The sequence below is a fragment of the Magallana gigas genome, chromosome 5 (genome assembly GCF_963853765.1).
Source record: "Magallana gigas chromosome 5, xbMagGiga1.1, whole genome shotgun sequence".
In the NCBI taxonomy this organism is placed as follows: Eukaryota; Metazoa; Mollusca; class Bivalvia; order Ostreida; family Ostreidae; genus Magallana; species Magallana gigas.
Genome location: NC_088857.1, coordinates 8967732 through 8990397, shown reverse-complemented (window position 1 = coordinate 8990397; position 22666 = coordinate 8967732). Strand labels below are relative to the sequence as shown.

The following is a 22666-nucleotide window of genomic DNA, read 5'->3' as shown; positions in this document are numbered from 1 at the left end:
TATATATATAATTATATATATATATATAATTTTATATATATATATATATATATATATATATATATATATATATATATATATATATATATATATATATATATATATATATATCGGGCTTGGGGTAATTACATGTTTTCAAAGTAATGCTGGTAATGTGTATCAATTTATATATATATCTATATATATATATATATATATATATATATATATATATATATATAGAACCGTAAATAAAACCGTAAACATACCTGCCACTCTATTGTCTCTAACAGGTATGAGTTTTGCATATACATGTATGAATGAACATGTACACTACATCCGACAAATGACAATATCATAATTGCTATCATAAATCCGGAAGTAGAGTCTGGTTCAATATGTGACTTGATTTGGTAGAGAAATGCAGCAATTCACTTGTTCCACCACCTGTGTCGAGACTTACAGATGACAAGAATGAAGTTCTTTTACTTTTGTTTATATTTTTTCAGAACACTTCACATCGTTTTTAAAATTATTTTTCGCAACATTTTACACTCAAATGATAGAAACCCCAGAATGAATTTGCTATTTGATGATACCAATTCAGAGAGAGAGAGAGAGAGAGAGAGAGAGAGAGAGAGAGAGAGAGAGAGAGAGAGAGAGAGAGAGATGGTTTATAAATTTACACATGGCATGCAATTCTTCTTAGGGATGTTGATAACAGGTAAAACATTATTCTCATTTTGGAATAAATTAATTTGTTAATCACTAAGTAATCGTTGCATGTGAACTAACACACTGGATATTTTGATGTGGGATGTTTCAACCATCTTTCATACTGTGGTTTCATTATTATTCAAGGTATCAATTTCATTATTATTCAAGGTATCAATTTTTGTAGATAAAGTGAAAATCACAGTTTCAAAGATACGTAAATTTGTGGCCACTGATAAAAAAAAACAACCAAAATCTTAATAGAAACTGCAATTCGATGACAATTAAACGCGGATCAACTTAACAACGAAATCCACGGAAATTGGTATTCAACGAATATTGATGAAACCACAGTACATGTATATTTACGAGAGTTGTCTCTTTACGCAATGTGTAGTGATCGAAATCCCATGCAATAGAAACCCCTCTTTGGGCTTATGGTTCTTTGACAACTACATGCCTTCTATCGTGTTTACATGTATTAAGCCAGTATTTGTTTCTGGGGTTTTTCTTATTAACTAATGTCACCATGTTTATGACTCATACATTTAAATGTATTTGTAACGAGATTTTACTTCCGGATTTATAATTATAGTTATGATATTGTGATTCGTCCGATTGTTTCGCATTGTACAATCGTATATATACGAAACTCAAACGCGTCAATAAAATGGCAGGGGTCTTTTTATATAATAAATCTATTCATAACGCATGATGGCGTTTACTTGTGCTCATACTCCGTGATCAAATTCGGTTGCCAATAGACTGTTTATAAAAATTGAACGTCATAGGTTTCCAATGCAAACATAAGGGGAAATATACTCTAAGTGTAAAATATAAAATGTTGAATAGAAAACATATAAATCCTAAGTGGCCGTTTAATGATGTATTAAGTATATAATTAAAGGTTGAAAAAAGCAGGAATATGTATAACTCATTTTTCACAAGACAGTGGTAAATACTAGGAAAAAAGTACACCTCATACATGCACTTCATATTTTTAAAGGATTTTATCATGTTTTCAAAATCACTTTAGAAATATTCCTTCATATATACATGTATAATATCTAAGATATTTTTGAAATAATCGCTTTTGAGGCAGAATTATTACTTCTTTTAAGCATGGAAGTTTGAATTCCACGGTATGTAAATGAAATCGATAGTCGGGATGTAGACAGTACATGAAGCATGAATATTTGGCTATGATAATTAACCACTTGCTTTGATTATAATTATAAGTGTTTGCTACAAAGTAATTCATTGGGAGTGTTTTAAATAATCAGAACACAGTTTATATACACAGCAGAATCATTTGTTAAATATGGGTGCAATCTGTAGAGTTGCCAAAAACTTAAACCAAAACGGTCCCAATCTGATTATGAATAAAATCAAATTGGAACAAGAGGCCCATGGGCCACATCGCTCACCTGAACAGCAGTTCCTTGTAACATTACATTTCGTAGCATATGCTTTTTCTATTTTAAACATTGAACCCCTTTCTGGGGACCCAGTAATGGTCCGAGGTTTATGGTTGGCTTGAACAACATAAATAGTAACATAGGAATGAAAATGTGTAGCACTGCGGTGGGACCGCACGTACACAACCTGAAAAACTGAACGTAGAAGAGTTCCACTTCAAGAGGAATAACTCTCAGACTCTACAGAACATTTAGAAAGATAACTCTTGGTTCCACCACATTAGAGTTTACACAATTTGAGGATCCTTGCATAGTAATCTCACAAACTGTAGCATTATAGTTCTCGAGAAGAACTTTTTAAAAACATTTTCAATATATCTTTCTATGTTAAACTTTGAACCCCTTTTGGGGCCACAGTATTAGTCCAGTGCTAAAGTTTTAATTATTTGGAATCTACATTATTTAAGGATGCTTGCATAGTTATCTCACAAGCTGAAGCATTATAGTTCCCTAGAAAAAGATTTTTCAACATTTTCCCTCTATATTTCTATGCTAAACTTTGAACACCTCTTGGGGCCCCAGTATTAGATTGAGGTCACGGCTTTTATAATTTCGAATCTACACTATTTGAGGGTGCTTACGTAGTTATCTGACAAATTGATGCATTGTAGTTCTCGAAAAGAAGATTTTTAAACATTTTCCATATATACCGGTACTTCTACATTTAACTTTAAACCCATCTTGGGTCCCTAGTATTAGTCCACGGGTCACTATTTTAAAACTGTCGAACCTTCATTATCCAAGGTTGTATGCATGATATTAATCTTACAAATTGAAGCATTGTAGTTCTCGAGAAGAAGATTTTTTAACCTGTTACCTTTATATTTTTATAATAAACTTTGACCCCATTATTGGTCCGGGGGTCACGATTTTACGAATTAGGAATCTACTTAAGCGAAGGATGCATGCAAAGATATTCCACTAACTAAAACATTGTAGTTCTTGAGAAGAAAATTTTTAAACTTTTCCTTTGTTTTTTAAAATGTTTAAATTTTGAACCCCTCTTGGTGCCCATCAATTGTCCGGGAGTTACAATTTTATGAATCTACATTATTTAAGGATGTACATGTATGCATAGTAATATCCCAAACAGTTGCACATAGTTCTTGAGAAGATTTTAAAACATTTTCCTATATATGTTAAAATCTAAACCCCTCCTGGGGCCCCAGTTTTGTTCGGGGGTCACGATTTTTACAATCTTCACTATATATACAACCTTTTGTGTATGTATTGGCATTTTTGGTGCAGTGGTTCTTGAGAAGAAAATTTTTAAACATTTTTCATATGTAGTTCTATGTTAAATTTTGATCCCCGCCTGGGGCCCCAGTTTTGGTCCGAGGGTCACGATTTTTACAATTTAGAATCTTCATTATACATACAAGCTTTTGTGTAAATATTGGCATTTCTGGTGCAGTGGTTCTTGAGAAGAAGATTTTTTAAACATTTTCCTATGTATTTCTATGTTAAACTTTGAACCCCGCCTGGGGCCCCAGTTTTGGTCCGAGGGTCACGATTTTTACAATTTAGAATCTTCACTTTATATACATGCTTTTGTGTATGTATTGGCATTTCTGGTGCAGTGGTTCTTGAGAAGAAGATTTTTTAAACATTTTCCTATGTATTTCTATGTTAAACTTTGAACCCCGCCTGGGGCCCAAGTTTTGGTCCGAGGGTCACGATTTTTACAATTTAGAATCTTCATTATACATACAAGCTTTTGTGTATGTATTGGCATTTCTGGTGCAGTGGTTCTTGAGAAGAAGATTTTTTAAACATTTTCCTATGTATTTCTATGTTAAACTTTGAACCCCGCCTGGGGCCCCAGTTTTGGTCCGAGGGTCATGATTTTTACAATTTAGAATCTTCACTTTGTATACAAGCTTTTGTGTAAATATTGGCATTCCTGGTGCAGTGGTTCTTGAGAAGAAGATTTTTTAAAAATTTTCCTATGTATTTCTATGTTAAACTTTGAACCCCGCCTGGGGCCCCAGTTTTGGTCCGAGGGTCACGATTTTTACAATTTAGAATCTTCACTATGTATACAAGCTTTTGTGTAAATATTGGCATTTCTGGTGCAGTGGTTCTTGAGAAGAAGATTTTTTAAACATTTTCCTATGTATTTCTATGTTAAACTTTGAACCCCGCCTGGGGCCCCAGTTTTGGTCCGAGGGTCACGATTTTTACAATTTAGAATCTTCACTATATATACAAGCTTTTGTGTAAATATTGGCATTTCTGGTGCAGTGGTTCTTGAGAAGAAGATTTTTAAAGACATGCACCCTATACTCACTGTTTCGCAATTATCTCCCTTTTGAAAAGGGCTGTGCCCTTTATTTTAACAATTTATAATCCCCTTTCATTAAGGATGCTTTGTACCAAATTTGGTTAAATTTGGCCCAGTGGTTTTTGAGAAGAAGTTGAAAATGTGAAAAGTTTACAGACGGACGGACAGACGGACGGACGGACGGACGGACGGACGGACGACGGACAACGGGTGATCAGAAAAGCTCACTTGAACCTTCGGTTCAGGTGAGCTAAAAATGGCTGCCATTTATTCAATTAGAATGCACAGTTTATACATGTACGTATTTTATATTCTTTAGAGTGGCATGTGAACATCATCATTCATTTTTATTTATTTACTTACTTGAGATTACATAGCACCGTGTACATTGTTGGCCTTACAGGTACATGTACACCGGAATAGATTGTGTGACGTCAAAATAAATTGTTTGGTTTTCAATACAAAAGAGTTCTACATCATGTCAGTATCCAGTAATTATATAGCGATATCTCTTATTTCACACGAGATAAAAGCTTAATATTGTATTTTATCTTCAAAACAGTATGACCAACTGTTATCGATTATAAACCATTTGATTAATTCAAATATAAACGCGTCATGACTTTTCTTCCCATTTCAGCTCTAATTTCTTCAATATTCTCAACCCGTTTTACAACCATTTTTACAACAGTAGTCATTGACTGATTCTAATGAAATGACTATAAATAAGTGAATCAGCTAAAAAGTCGCACTGATTTGATAGATAAAGAACAAAGGTTTCTAAAATTGCGTCATTGAGTTAACATTGATTACTAGTAAATACAGCTTCAGAATTCGTCCTGACGCGATTTGATGAGTAGGTACCTCCATTGTACGCCAATCTCTATCTCTCTCTTGGGTGACGAGATGTAATTTAAGAATAGTGGCCTAAAAGGACCCAGTAACACTGGCTTTATTCTTTTTTACTTCAATGGTATAGTTGGTCACAGGCCATTGATTACAGAAGAAAATGTCCAACTTCAAAGTTTTATTTTGAAGAATAAAATACGGTGAACGTTAACTTGAAACTTTATTTGCTACACAATTTCTATAAAGTCTACATTAGAGAAGAATGATTTGTTTACACTCATTTTTTCACGTTTTGTTCTCTTTAATTGACCCGCTTTAATTGACTAATACATAGGGTGATTTGTACGTAATATATATTGTAGCATTTACCAAACTCAAAATTGCACATTTAAAGATTGTTTTTTTTCCTGCTATTTTGTTCACAGACCGCCAATATCCTAATTAAAAACATGTACTGTAACAACTACAAGTATAAAACACAAACAGAACCTGGAATTCGCCACAAAATGATGATACATGAAACTCTGTCCCAAGATATCTTCATTTTGCTTAATTTTTGTAAATACAATGTACCTCAGGGTTCAAACGATCTTAATTCAAAAGTATGAACATTTTCTAAGAATTCTCATTCAAAACGCCCCTTTAGCTAATCAGGTTTCAATACACGGATTAAAAAAATGATGTCTACGGGGATATTTTATTGCAGCTGACCCGGATGATAACGTTTAAAAAATTGTGCGAGGTATTCCTAGTGACTTCCGAATGGGGAGAAGATGTCAACATACCCAATTATAAATCTCCGTAAGAAATCAGTTTTTGTTCCTGTGACTTTTCCAAAGGGAAAATTGATAATATGTGAATGAAACCATCTTGGATATTTTATTTTTCACTATTTCAATGGCATTTCTTTCACAGTTATGTGGGGTTTTTTTAATCGCAATTCTTCCAAATGTGCTGCATAAATATCTTGGGACAGGCTATAGTACGATTCGGCTCGAAGCAACAGAGAACGACAGGTCGTAATCAATGTTCATTACCAAAAAACATCCATACATGAATATCGATATGCATCCATACATACAAAACAATTACTCAAACCACAAGTTAATCCATAGTACACAAAAAAATCAAATATCATTTAAATTATGGCACAGAGAATCATATCTTCATGATTGCATTACAGCAATCTCATCATAATGAAGTTTTTTTTAAAATGCACTGCATCGTATCTCAATTGAATCATGTGGCACAAAAATAAACAACAGGATTAAAGGAAATCATCGAGCACGATTGAGACTTGATATTATGGAGATTGTTACAGCCATTGCGATAACAAAACCAAGGATGGCCACTGTGCTGACCACCAGAGACATGAATTTATAGAACCTTCTCATTGGATAAAACCGCTCTGTCTTCGCCTGCCAAAATAACCACAAAAAGTAACAAAATTATTGACTTAACTATTACATTAATTTTCATCAAATATGGTTACAAAACATTTTGTGATAGGAAGATTGTAAATTGTTGAATATACCATGTAGGAGTAACAGACAGAGAACAGGCCGATTGGACAGTTGAGTATCAGGCTGGTAATGGAACAACACACTATCAGGTTACTGAGGACCTTGTTCTCCTGGAAATTGTCCAGGCCGCTTAACCCATTGCTAGCCTTCCAAGTAAAATTATTAACTTATTTTAGAATGTAAATAAAAGACACAAATAAACATAAGACTTAGTGTTAAAAATTATACATAAACATTTGTATGGCCATGATCTTAAAATGTCTTGAACCCTTCTGTAAACCTTAAATTCTTATAATTCAGTGAAATGAATATTTCACCACTATCCCTTCCACCCCCATGCATTATAGCAGGGACGCATATTTAAAATATAGTATGTACGTCCCTGATTATAGTAACACTAACCTGTTGGCCTGGGATTGCATACCCGTATCCGGGTACTCTTTCATACTGTTCACTTCCGGTTTGAACCCCATACAACTCGTCGTACTGGAGGTTTCCGGACAGTCCAGTATAGTTGTGTGGATAATCCCCCGAGTTCAAAGTATTGTATACGCTGGATGCTTGGGGTAATGGTGGCTGTGAATTTATGGGAGGAAGTTTCTGTTGGGCTCGTGGACTTCTGGTAACTGTTGGATTTTGAGACAAATATAATTCTGATATTTTCAAAACAAGCGCATTAGTACATGTATTTTATTAACCCAAAATTCATGTAGTTAATATGGTTGCGCAGAGTTAAATTTCTGCTTTCAATAATACTTAATTAGAAAAAAAGTAGATATATAAGGATGTAGCAATTAAGTGGATGAATAATACCAGGAAATGTTTTTGTCATTAATTAACGTTTTCTCTTGAATGATTACTAGTATTTGTAGGTACTCTTTAAAACAAAAAATATAAGTTTTAACGATTGTCTGAATTGATCGAAATTGTGGTTCCCCCCTCCGAAGTTATTATTTCGTTTTTGAAGAGCTAGGGCGGTTGGTGCACAACATCTTTCTCAAACAGACCAGTATATAGCTGTCACCGTTTTAGTGCATTTGGTTGGAATATTTCACTATGTACAGGCCGTTGACTGGCGCATTTATACTTTATGGTTATACATATTGAACAAGCTCCTTTGCAAGAATATTCACTACCCTTAATTCCTCTCCCACATTTACAGGTAAATCAATCAATAGTGTCCCTTTATTAGAGACCGTTAACAGCTTGTGGCCAAAAACAGAATTTCTAGCCATCATTTACTGTACGTAAAAATATACCACTTTCGCTATTGGGTCTAGGTACATGTTGCGATCTCAGTGATAACATTTAAACATGCGAGACATAAAGATAACGACATTACTGACAAAATACATAACGCGCGTGACTGAGTTCCATGTATGTTATTATTTTCTTCAATGATCGCTACCTTCATAACCCGCATCAATCATCAAAATAAACATTTTATTGTTTATATTTGCATCTTTCAACAACAACCTCTCGGGATCGGCCGGGATTAGGATGACTGAGTAAGTGCAGTACCGGAGAAATGATCTACATTTCATCAAAGTCTGATTGATGATAGCTATTTAAAATATTAATTCTACATCCTATCCTTTGTATTGCTAAAAATGATAGACGTATTATTGAAGGTAAGAGTGAATCAACCTCTTTTTCAATGGCGACTTTGCACAAGTTATAACTTCTATCAATAAATCTGAACAGAAATCGTTTTGGTAAAAAGTTAATACAAAAAAGTAGAGAAATCACGTGTACCTGTATCTCCGGTATTGGTCGGTATTGGTTCTAGGTATCCTGATGCTGTTGAGTGTCGGATGTCGTCTGAAATAATATATTATTAGGCATCTTAATGTACATGTAACTACATTGTATACTATAATGCTTTGACAAAAATGTTCAGTACAACAAACTTTTATGTCTATTTCAATATATATTGACGTACATATACAGTACGATTTATCAAACCATAAACATACCTGCCATTCTATCATAAGGTTTTTTTTTAGACTACTATCAAGCAAATCACAGTATTATAAACAGGGGTGTGTATATGTACAATAGGTCCTGTTCAGTCGAGGATGTTGTTTTTTCCTTTGTTTCCATCAATAGTCACTGCGGTCAAGTAGGAGATGATTATCACCGGAAACTAATTTGTCATTGGTATCCAACTCTAAGACGTCGGACCTGATCAGACTCTAATATCCGGAAGTAAAGTCTTGTCCAATCTGTAACGTCACTGATAGAAAAACGCAACAATTTACGTGTTCTATCAGCTGTGTCTAAACTTACACGATGACAAGAATGACGCTTTAATGTTTGTTAAACACTTTTTTAGAACACTTCACATCGCTTTGTTAAATGTTTTGTTCATACTTTAATTCAATAGATACTCTGGATAAAGGAAAGGGGGCGTTCAAGGCCGGGGCACTTGGAGCAATGAAGACGAACGTTTTCCATACAGTTAAAATATTAACATTTGGCTTGTTTGCAGTGTATTTAAAAAAAGGGGGTATTAAACCAAAAGTATATGTATCATCCTTATGCTTTCTTTTTATTTTTCATACACATGTAAAAAGAAAAACTATGTCACTGTTTTGTTTTCATATCCATGCTTATTATCTTTTTTATTCTCTATGGTTTGCTTAATTCTATGTTGAACTATTTTTCCTAATTTTTATCTTTTATATTCCTATCGGTTCTTTACTACATTTTTATGCTTAATATTTAACAAACGTGAATTCGAATATTCTTGGATACACTGGCTTCAAAGTAATTTTTAAATATAATCAAAGTACTGATGGACTGGAAGCCGGTCTTTTTATATGTATGTGCAGTTATGACGGAAATAAATAGGGATACTCAATCGCGTAGAGGCAAGGCGAATTAAGGCTGGCGATCATCTCTCTCTCTCTCTTTCTCTCTCTCTCTCCATAATTGTAAAAAGATGTGAAATGTATTCCTTATTTATTCTGAATTGCTTATTCTTCATTCATTCTTAATTATTCTGAACCTATAGTGGCCGAGGCGACTAGTAATATGGACTGAAAAAACACATTAAAATCATTTAGACCCTCTACTTCATAACTCCAGGCGTTTCATAATACATTTCTATCAATCTTGATATATTCATGCATTCAATCTATTGTCATATTGTAAATTTGGAAGTCACATCCACCCAATAAATTCATAATTTACAACATGACAACATGACAATATCATAGCACACCTCCGATCAATGTTGTAATAATGATAGTCATAGCAGTGATTTCAAACCACAACATTGTCAAAAAAGAAACGAAATTAATTGCAGATGAAACGTCTGTCCAATTTATAATGCCGTCGTCGTCATCATGGTGAGAAACTTCCATGTTTTTCTCACCAGAGACTTTTCGGGACTCGTTACATGTTGTACATCGCAGGAACCGCTCCACCTTGACGACCCCTCTGTAAAACACCCCGACCTTCCGCTCCGACTTTCGGTCATGAAGCCTGAGTTGAAAAGAAGAAACACTATGGTTCCTACCCCTATCTGATCATCTGAACTGCGATATACACTCCCAACAGTGAGGAATTTGTCGGAAGATGCATACTGATGATGGACAGAAAAACAGCGAAGGACAGAAACACAGCCATTGTGAATGACATTTTTTCTCCGGCGTACGCGGGGATGACAAATACTAGAAGACAGACAACTCCCAGTAAGACAATTGGAGAGATGAGATTCACGATAAAGTAAAGCGGTTTTCTGCGCAGATGTAATTAAAACGTCACTTCCGACTCCGCTTCTACCTCAGGAGACGCAAAATTAAATTCGTCAGTGGATACAATGTTCCAGACCGAATTTTCGACGTAGTTATAAAAGTCGACCGGCGAGGGGTCTTACGTTTCTAGAGCTCCAGCTATGAAATGTGATGCTGCATTTTTGTTCGTCAATTGGGAAATACGTGATATCGATGAAACATTTACTCTCTAACACTTGAAAAGGAAGCCATGTAGCAACTTCTAATGATACAACGTCCACTAATGATATAATGTTGCATTAGTGGTCAGGATGTTGACCACTAATGATATAATTTTATCATTAACGAACAACCTAACCGTCCGCTAATGATATAATTTTAGATTCATATCATTAACGGTCAAAAACCGTAACCTCTAATTATATGGAAAAAAAATGAGAAATAAGGACTACCTTGACCACTAATGATACACATTTGCACACATTTTTAATTGCATTAGTGGATGGATTTGCAACCTTTAATGATATAATATGATATAATTTAATATAAAATTATATATATATATATATATATATATATATATATATATATATATATATATATATATATATATAATGATTTGATTTTCATACGATACTGCATAAGAATTGGTTAATTTTTTTTTTTTTGGTGGGGGGGGGGGGGCGTTATTTGATCATATACATGTATTTTGTCCTTTAAAATACACCATTCTGACATTAATTACCCTGATATTTTGCCTTTTTACTTGAACTGAAATAGTCGCATACAGACAAAATACATACCATTTATGACTTCGTCTGTTTACTTGAAGATCCAAATTGATTATCATTAATCAACAAGGAGTTGTGCTAAATATTTTTAGTTGAAGGAAGTTTGAAGAAAAGCAATTTTACGATATTAAAACATTATTGATAAACTTTTAGCGGGATTTTATTAACATGAAAAAGGTCCAATTCATAAGACTTATTCTGCCTGGTGCAGGCAGATAGCTAACCTTGCACAACGTAAACAAAAGTCACACGGGTTTCATATTTTATTTTGTGTGGAAACGTTGCCGTCATGAATAATATTGGTAAAAAAACTACAACAAATAGAAATAACAAATTACTAAATAGGAAAATATAGAATTTAACTTTATACCTTTAACTGTAAATTACTTTAAAGACCATAATGGTGTGCCATACTTTTAAGAATGTTTTATCTGTAAAATAAATTTCCATCTGTAACTATACTTCAAAAATAAAATTTAATACTAACAAATTTGAGCAATTACTTCTATAAAAAAGACTTACTTAGTGGTTCGAGGCACGCATCTAACAAGATTGAAGACGATTGACAAAGTGAGACCGGACTGGTCAGTAAGGCTGACAGGAAGTGAGTGATTGACCAGATATAGTTAACTTGTACCAAAAATGATTACCGGGTATATTAAACTCAAAGTGGTTAGCTTGTAAAAAAAATATTTCTGAAGAATTTTAAAATTAAACCATAGACAACACAAGACTATTTGCTATTATGGTCTGTAGCACAATTGAATCACTAACTTATTGTTAAGTTGAATATGTGGGTTTTTTAATTATACCATAGAACAACAAAGAATATGAAATAATGTTGGTTGAATTAAAACTACTTCAACAATGGTGATTATGTCGGTGTAACAAAAAATGTTAACCCGGGTTGAAAATTGACCCGGGTTTGATAAAATTATATCATTAGTGGTCAACATTCTGTCCACTTATGCAACATTATATCGTTAGTGGACAGTGTATCATTATATAAATAGTGCCTGTTTGGGAGGGTAACAGTTGAAATTGACACCCCGAGAGAACCATTGTCAACCGACGCAAAGCGGAGGTTGACAGTGGTTTTCGAGGGGTGTCAAATTTCAACTGTTATCCTCCCAAATAGGCACTATTTATTTTATTATACTGAATGTCTTAATTTTAAAGAAATTTTTCTGCTTTTGTATAGAAATGACGTGAATTCTACGGCGAACTGTACGCGCATAATTTACGCGCATGTAACAATTCGTTGTGTTACCCGTTGCCAAGTGTGTTGCTAACGCTGAGGGTAATAGAACAAATTATCAACTGCGTCTAAACCAATCAGATTTCAGTATTTAACATGAAAGTATAATAAAAGAGGTTGCTACATACCACGTTTTCAGTCAAATGAAATATTAAATGATTGAAGTCAGAAAAATCAACCTTTGAAATGTCAAATTACCCAAGACGGCAAATATAGCGGATAGTATGAAAGAGTTAAAGTTTTGAAACCGAAACTTTTAAGTACACACATGTACAATTAAACTGTGAAGAGCAAGTTACACTTCTGTTCAAAGACAGTTCAAAACTCTGAAGTCGGAGTCAATTTTCAACAGGGTCAGTTTTCAACGTGTCGATGTCCTTAGAAGTTTGAAAAATATTTTTCAAGCTGTTGAAAACTGACCCCAGGTATAATTTCACGACTTTTGGTATCAATTTTTCAACGTTGAAAAATGATATCCGGGTCAAATTTCAACCCGGGTCAAGATTCCTCGTTACGCCGGCGAATGCGTCATAAATGTCCAATACTCCCTAAACACATCCAAGAAAAAGTTTTTTTGTAGTGTTTGTATCTGTATTGAACACAATATTTTTTTCTGTCAAATCAAGATAAGTAGCTTATTAATCATAATTTTGTTAATCTTGCAAGTTTAAGAAAAGTTATTGTTAAGTTGAATTAATTAAATAATCACTGATCGCGACTTGTCTGATAAAAATATGAAAACTGCTCATTATTATGCTGTCAGTTAATTATCATGACTTCTCAAAATAAATTAAAGTTGAAGCGATTTACCGGAAATATAACATAAACGGCCGGTATTGGTTTGACAATCTTAGCAAACCACGGTCAACATGAACGATCATGGTGGAGAGAGATATATATATAAACGGACACCGGACCATGGCTTGAGACGATGTTGTTTGACATATATTCCTTTTAGCTCTATCTACACAGTTTAACAACAAGAGACAGAGTTCTTAGTCTTAATAACAAACTGTTGCTATCGGGAAAAAAACCCCAAACAAAAACAAACAAAAACAAAAATCCATATCGGCATGAATATCGGACAATATTAGGAATTAAAACATGGAGCTGAAATTTTTTATCAGATATAAAATAATTAGGTAGAGCAAGTTCCATTTCAGAGACAGTTCAAAAACCTGTAGTTGGTCAATTTTCAACGTGTGAGGTCATCAGAGATTAGAATCAATGTTGAAAAATGAAAACCGGAAATACATTTCACGACTTTTGGTTTCAGTTTTCAACGTTAAAAAAGCCCCCCACCCCCACCCCCTCCCCGAAACAATAATCAATGTTGAAAAATGAAACGCGGGCCATTTTTTAACTTGGACTAATATTCTTTGTTACAACGAGATGATCCCTATTGTTTTAATTTTAATTCAACCAACTTTTATTGATATTCCTTGTTGTTCTAGTCTATAATTAACAAACCCATATATATATATATATATATATATATATATATATATATATATATATATATATATATATATATATATATATATATATATATATAATCTTTTATCATGTTATATCATTAAAGGTTTCAAATCCATCCACTAATGCAATTGAAAATGTGTGCAAATGTATATCATTAGTGGTCACTTATTTCTCAGTTTTTTTCCATATCATTAGAGATTACGGTTTTTGACCGCTAATGATACAAATCTGAAATTATATCATTAGCGGACGGTTAGGTTGTTCGTTAATGATAAAATTATCTTTAGTGGTCAACATCCTGACCACTAATGAAACATTATATCATTAGTGGACGTTGTATCATTAGAGGTTGCTACAAAGCCATGTTACTCAGCCTTCCGATGTTACTTGCAAATAGTAAAACTCTCCACCCAGCTGCAGGTCTGTAGCTCCCGGTCTGAAAAATTCGGATGGACTACCAGGGAGCTACAGTGCCTCCCATAGTAAAACTTTGTAATTTACGGCGCACAAAAATCTGCGCTAGTTTGGGATTGATTTATCTTATTTCCGAACACATTCTGTAAAAATATTTGATTTCGAATAATTCTTGGACATTTTACTACAGATATTGTCATCATCACCAGTCCCGTAAAGTGAAGTGGTGCAGTTTGTTTACACGAAAAAATGGCGACTCTCGATCTCGACGTGAATTTAATATATTTCATTTTCCGAGGTCGATTAGCGTGTTTTGGGGAAAGTCTGGGGCAAGGAAAGAGACGATATCAGTAGGAAATTGCATGAAGAATTTAATGGTACTTATTTTTTTGCCCCAGAATTTGTGTGTAAATAAGATCAATCAGTCCCAAACTAGCGCAGATTTTTGTTCGCCGTAAATTGCAGATTTTTACTATTGGAGGCACCATAGATCACAGGTCGTCCATCCGAATTTTTTCAGACCGGGAGCTACAGACCTGCAGCTTCTCTCCACCAAGTTCCTAAAAAGTTGCAACTCCATTTTTTAACACCACGTCCGGGGTCCAAATATCTCTCTGTTTAGTTAAACATATATAAGTGTTCTTAGTATTGTTCATGAACTGACTTCGAATCAAAGTCTGGTTGAAAAATACGACTAAAATGAAACATCAACGAGCACTAAGCATTTCAGACGACATGAAATTTCGCGTGAAGGTAGTGACATAGCAGAAACAATACATAACCCGCGTTAACGGGTTTTGTAAAAAAAAATTCTGCAATGATCGCTTCTTCATAACACGCATCAATCATGAAAGAAAGCATTTTATTGTTTATATTTACAATTTTTCTTTAAACAAATTAACAAATTGATTGTAAAAAGTAAGTAAAATTCACTTAATTACTATCAATATACATCAGTGCGTTAGCTATAAAAGAAACTGCCAAATCATCTCCTCTGAGAATTGAAGTCTGACACGGAGTTTGACTTCGGACCCTGTAGGTGTCGACCAATCGATTAACGGGGCGTGTAGATTTCAGTCTAGCTGTTTCTCTACAGCTATGAATAAACTATAAATTTCCGTAAGAAATAGAGGGAACTGTAAATATTATATAGTAAAACAATCCATAAATTTTACCTTTTAAATCTTCAATTAAATGTGTATTTTCTATATTTTTATATAGAGCCCTTCTCCTGTATACAATAACTATATATTTTTTCTGTTTGTAAATTTGTGGTTCATTGAAAATCAAGCCAGAAATGAATTAATGTTTACACACTTCGTAATTGTTTATAATACAACGTTTGAATATCGAATTCATCTTCATCTCACTGAAGAAACTCGTCGTCCCAGCTAAGTTCTAAGAACCCAGTAGTGATCAGCCGCTGATTGACCGCATCTACCTCATTAATACCAGCCAGGTAGAACCCGGAGTAGACAAAGACAGTGTCGTCTTGATCCAGCAGGGGACGGACACTGGTGGGGTAGTTAGTCAGCAGGGTACTCTGGAGAAGTCTGTATTCCTCAACGGAAGCTCCACTGGTTATATCAATCAAGTAAGCACAGCAACATAATGTCACAGCAATTGGTGTGGTAACGATTGAAAAGTGACCCGGCATTGTCAAATATAAAAAAAAAAATACTGATCCGTCATACCGAAGAGACGACCGGTTCTGTTCTAGCTGGATGGACAATAAAGGATTATATTCTAACGCTGGAAATAGATATAACTGGGGCCCGTGGTCATTTTCTATAAGTGAACATTAATTGACGGGGAAAGAGATGGGGAGCAGATTGTCACACTTCTTTGTACATGTACACATGTGTGTTTTACAGTTACAAAGATTGATACAAAATAATTCTGAATTGTTAACTAAAATGTGTATCTTTTTCAATGGAAGAGGGATATTATTGAAAATTTGTACACTGCCATCAGTACCTCATTTTTTAAATACTACGCCGAATAAAGATTTAAACGACTTTAAGTGAACGATATTCGATCCTCATCCATTTTTGATAACTCTAAAATATGGCTGGCGATTTTATTTATTCGTTCTACAAAGACAAATTTAACTGGTCTTCTAGTGTTAATATCATGAATAGTTATTCAACGAAATGATCGGAGATCTACTAAATATAGGTAAAGGTGTTCTAGCCCCGATGCACCGGTACAAACTAATTTTGTTTAAGGTAAGACGACACGTTCTTCAATTGTATATAACTTTTTCCAGAAATTTGTTAATGGTTTACTACTATTTTGACAAGCTTTCTTGCAAAAAACTAGGGTACCTTACCAGGCATTTTGCAAAATACTAGAGCATGCAATTTCCTATATAATCTTCATGAAAATACACTTGAATTGCTGATATAAAAATAAATACATATACAGCACAATCACATATTCACTATATTAGAACTCGATCTCGGCCGGGGCGGGGCTTTGAACTTACGACCTCTAGAATCTATACGCTTCTGGCAGTGAGCGTCCACGGTTCTTTCCACTCGGCCAACTAGACACATAACCACAGCCAATTAAATTTTCATCATTTTTAAAATAATTATAAAATTAATATTTTTTTTTTGGCTCTTCATAACGAGGAGATACAAAAAAGATTCTCGGGGAACGTGTTGTCTGACCTTAATTTGAATATCATCTGGAATATATATATATATATATTCTATTATATCCATCGTATGCAAATTTGTGATTACTTTGTAAAATGCATGAATACCAACAATAAATTTCTTTTCATTCCATTTACAAAGTTTAAAGGACATCTATTGTGACATAGATATGCCACCACTTGTCAGATCTTGATGTCGACTTGTCAGATAATTATGTTCACTTGTCAGTTCTTTAAGTCGACTTGCCACTTATTCACGTGTTTGAAAATTTAACACTATAACCTTTCCACGCAAAATTTGTGCCATCCAGTTGAAATAAAATTTTCTGACAAGTCGACATAAGAATCTGACAAGTCGACGTAATTATTTGACAAGACGACATAACATCTGACAAGTCAACATCACTATCTGACAAGTCGACTTATAATATGAATGACAGATTTCTTTAACCTAGTGGCCATATTATTTTTTCTGTCAGATAATTATGTTAACTTGTCAGATTTTTATGTCGACTTGTCAAATAATTATGTTAACTTGTCTGATCTTTATGTCAACCTTTCAGATATTATGATGCCAAGTAAATGGCAGTTAGTGGCACTAACAATTTTTAACAACAAAATTTTGAGTTTCTAGTCAATGTTGTTATTTTCTGACATGTCAACATAAAGATCTGACAAGTTGCCTTAAATACCTGACAAGTCGACATAATCATCTGACAAGTCGACATAATCATCTGACAAGTGGTGGCAGATCTATGCCACCATAGACATATAACATTTTGATGATGAAAAAAAGTACTTTGAGCCTGAAGACCAGAGAACCTTGAAACGCACATCATTAAATCCACATTAGTTGGGGTTAAGATAGATGCAATCGACAATTATGAATAAATGACAATATCCCCTTTGCTTCTTTTAAAATGACCATAAATAATGTAAAGGGTAGGAATCTTCCTAATGAAGGTTAGGTGTGAAATCACTTGTTTCTAAAATTTATTTCAACCTTTTTCATAATTGTTTTGCCGTATGTTTAACACTATTCAGATTGTTATAGATAGTTTTGAATTGAAATTCTCTGAATTACAGGTCACGAGCTGATGCTTAAGGTACATAATTGTAACTTTGCAACGGTGTTAACAAAGTGGTCAGAGATAAATATATACAGTTACTTTAAACAATTCTCGTGATTGCGATGAAACACTACAAGTTTTAAATGCGGCGAAAATACAGTAGACGTGAAACACATGATTATGGTTTTTAAGTTTCAGTAAGTTTACAATCAGGCAATTGTCCATGAAAATTACGAAACCATAAAGTGTTAACTGTGTATTTATGTATAGTACTTAATTGCCCGAAAAATTAGATATAAACCACTAAAGCTTGTTGTTTATTTTCAAAATAGAGTAAATAAAACTGTCCTATCCCCCATAAGGCTTGGACCAATATTTATGTTGTATTCTCTTGCTTTTAATCCTAACCATCCATGCCTCTGTCGTGGTCAACGCTCTAAGTGTTATGATCTTTATCGCCCTCGGTCTTTGATGATATTTACATTAGTTTTAAATCAGTGACACTACATTCCCTATCATTTATATTAAACCTTAACTTTATTTTGAGTATTTATGCAGGAATACCAACATTATTGAGAGAATATTGAATTAAATTTAAACTGTCTCAATAGAGAAATAGAAAAGAATTTTTGAAGATTAAAACAACTCTTAGTTTAAAATTTTAGTTGTAACTATCTTGTCCATTGTCAATTTTTTTTTTATCCAAAAAAGGAAAATGTCTAAAAACGTACATTTTGCTATATTCTGTATCATTGCATTTATAAAACGTAACGTATCATCTGCTTTTGCAGGTTTAGTCTTTTTTTGCAACACCCGCTAAATTCATACCACATGAAACACCACCCAGCTGTAGTTATCATAATTTAAGCACGTGTGATTTAGAGAATTTGCATAAGCCCTGCACAAATATCCATCAAAGCTAATATGAATAATATTGTTCTGGAAATGCACAATTTTGTCTTTAAGATATGGAGGTGACAAGAAAACAAAATAATATATTTGCGATAGTTTTTTGAGTACATAAATCGTTAAACATTTCACAAAACTGTAACTCTAGCTTTTGTTGAGCCCATTTGATATATAGCGAAATGGTGTTTTTTTTAACGCGCAGCACTGTTAAGGCTTACTATGAAAAAATCAGCGGATTTAAACGTTAATAAAACGAGGCATATTTTATTTCAAAATATTTATGTAAAGTTATTTTTATTATATAAATGTGATATTAAATAAAACAGTATAGTAAATGCTACTTTGTATGACACTTAGTGTGGTCTCCTGAATTGATAGTCACGTGACATTTGTTGATAATTCTCCCGAATGAAGGTCATAAATTTCAATACTACAAAGGCATACTCTTATTTGAATTAAAATTTTTAATGATAATTAATTTCAACTTTTCTAATACATTCTGAAAAGTGCTGCTGTATAAAACTCATCTTTTATTAGAATAAATATCAAAGAAATGAGCTCCGGTTGGAACTTATATGACCTTCGCTTAATATTTTATGTATTTATTAATTCATTCTATAGATTTCATCGAAGCAGCAGCACTTTTTAATAAATTAAACATTCCCTTAATTTATATCCAAAAGATAACAATGATCTGTTTAGCGTATACCCTTGTAAAAAGCGGATTTAGATGGCTTTCCGGTGTCAAACACCTATAACTTGTACATTAAACACTCTAGAAAAGAAATAATACACGCTCTAAAAAATAATCAAATGCCGAATCAAAACAAGCATAATAGATAGGATTTAATAGTATAATAATTGTTTTAAGATTATGCTCTGTTAATTTATAAAATGCATTTTTCCATGTTAAAAAATGATTGATCCGCCTCTCTCTACACAAAATATGCGTCAAAATTAACTGTATGACGTCACATCGACAAGTGCACCGCGATCAGTCTGTTGTTGATATTTATCGTTGTTGGACTTATTTGACTACAAAATTGCATGCATTGGTAATTTTTAATTTAGTTTGATGTTTTCGCCCCGATAACAATCGAAAATTACATTTACTAGTATTTTTGACGACTTGTAGTTTTGTATGATGTCATAGGGCCAGCATTTTTTGAAATTTCGATTTACTAACCCGCCGACCCTATTTTTTAAAAAATTCGAATAAAAATAAAAGGACCTGAACTAGCTATTAATTTTATTTTTTCCTCCGACCCGAAATTTTCTTTCTGGTAAAAATAAAAATAAATGTTGATGCAATCACGTGTGTAGTCTGAATTTATTGTTGTTCATGCATTGATTAAAAAGTTCTTTCCGATCAAGTCACAGGCACTAGAAGTCACAAAAAAACCACCATAGGGCCTACTCCTGTTTGCTTTCGTCCAACCCTACAATTTACGACCCTATTAAGTTTTGTGATCGGCAACTTAGTCAGAATTTCCTCAAGAAAGAGAAGTTGAGGTCTTTTTCTATCACGATTCCGTAAATTAAAAAAAAAACCAAGAAAATGATAAGTTACTTTTTTTTAAAAACATTTTTGCAAAATAAATTATAAAATAATCATAATTTAACCGTTTGGAAATAGATCCTCTACATAACGGTTGTAAGTGGGTCATAGGGTTGGACTAATAACCCTAAACACACTGAACACAGGAGTCTTATGACTGAAGGAAAGAGAATGATTTTATTTGTCATTAAGCTAACAAAATAACGAAACATTTCCTTTATTAAAGGTATAATTACATAAATAAATAAAATTTTAAAAGTTAGTTAGTCTTTTTTAAATAAAAAAACTTGATTTTTTACTGACATTTATGGACATGCTTCTAATCCAATTTATTTTCAGTAACAATATTTTAAATTTTGAATTTGTGAATAGCATTGTAAATTTAATCAAATAAATGATTTCTCAAACTTTTTCCTATTTTTCTGCAAGGAAGAAGTGAAAACTCCCTTAATTTTTTTTGGTCTTAATGTATATGTACAGTATGTACTTGTATATATATATAAAAAAACCTTCGTTTTTATACATGCATGTACAATATATCAACACAAATTTTCAGTGCCCATGGATAAAATATGTTATGATAAGAACATCACCAACAACCAAAATTACTTTTTCATTTAAAAAAATGGCAGCTCCTGGACACGTGTTCTTTTTTAAAAATAAAAAAAATATTGTTGAAAAATTGTTTTATTTTTATTTTTTTTCTCGACGGACAAATTTTTCAATTTTATTTTTATTTTTTTTCCCTCCTCCTCACCAAATAATTTGAAAAATATTTCGTAAATCTAAAAATAAAAAAATGCTGGCCTAGTTAACATTTCCCGTACCTTCAGGTCAGCGCGACCACAAAGGAAACCTTGCGCGGTGTTTATTTGTTTTTTTTTTCATTTTGTTGATTACTTTTTTTAGTTGTGTTTTTTATAGTAACATTGCCTTCAGTCGGGACACTGCTTTTATCAAAGCCCGACAATAGGTAATATTGGTAAACAAGTTCAAAAGTATGTTTTTATTTTGTATGAAAGTAAGATTTCAATTATTATGAACTATATTTAAATGTTTCATTCATATTTATCATGAACTTAAGATGGAATGCTACTGTTGCTAAACCAAAATGTACCGTTTGAGTATCATTTCCAACGGATAGCATTGCTTCCCAGAGAAAAAAAATGTTTTTATATTTTTAAGAAAAAAATGAAAAATTTGTTTTGGTTTCAGGTGAGACACTGTAGTTAAAAAATGAGGTGAAATGTGGTGATAACGCACAGAGCTCAATATCAATAGTCCAAAGGTAAAAATACAAAACAGATGCAAAACAGAAACATGGACCTCTGAAAAAAATTTGGTAGGTTTATGTGCCATGGAGGAGTGAGCATCATCTGCAGACCAGTCACACCCGCCGTGTGCTCTTTGTTGTGATCTAGAAAAACGGAAAGGCCTGTAGACAATTAGGTGATGAATTATGGTCTAACAATAACTTAAAGGATGAAAAACTTAAAGAGACAGTACGGCGCATCTTATAAAAAATCCGACTTGAAAAAATTTTCCGATCGGGTTTGGTATTTTTGTACTACTCATGAATGTATAAACTTTCAGAAAATTACAAAGTTCTTCGTGCAATAAATCTTATTATATCATTAAAATTAATAATTACGTATAACCTATCACATAAATACATTGCAACGTGTTCGGGGTTCAGCCTTCTATACTATTACGCATGCGTATTTACTGTAAACAAAACACATGCAGGGCTCGCGAAGAATCTCCTGGACAGGTTTGTTGATAAAAATATGTTTTTTTTACTTCTCATAGGTAAAAACCGTTCAAAGTTTTTAAAATAACCATAATTATTATTTTGTAAGCATGTATTTATCGTGTTTATCATAGGAGTTGCTACAACCTAAATCTATTTTTATAAATGAGGCCCCTTGAGGGTTGTTTTTGACATATATATGTATATT

At 33.2% G+C, this 22666-nt stretch overlaps 1 protein-coding gene across 1 annotated transcript; it reads right to left on the bottom strand.

Annotated features, from left to right (window-relative positions):
* Nucleotides 1-5467: 5467 nt before the first annotated feature.
* LOC105325141 (uncharacterized) lies at nucleotides 5468-9033 on the bottom strand. The gene is made up of 5 exons (XM_011424560.4): nucleotides 8804-9033; nucleotides 8583-8648; nucleotides 7230-7453; nucleotides 6839-6973; nucleotides 5468-6722 (listed from the first exon to the last, which is right to left on the bottom strand). Exons 1-5 carry the CDS (start codon nucleotides 8808-8810, stop codon nucleotides 6582-6584), a joined length of 573 nt encoding a protein of 190 aa, XP_011422862.3. The 5' UTR covers nucleotides 8811-9033; the 3' UTR covers nucleotides 5468-6581.
* Nucleotides 9034-22666: the final 13633 nt, after the last annotated feature.

Excerpts from the sequence above, each read along its gene's own strand:
- LOC105325141 (XM_011424560.4), bottom strand. Across the intron at positions 7,454-8,582 it reads GACCAATACCGGAGATACAG|TTACCAGAAGTCCACGAGCC; the intron begins GTACACGTGATT and ends AAAATCCAACAG. Across the intron at positions 6,974-7,229 it reads ATGCAATCCCAGGCCAACAG|GCTAGCAATGGGTTAAGCGG; the intron begins GTTAGTGTTACT and ends TTTACTTGGAAG.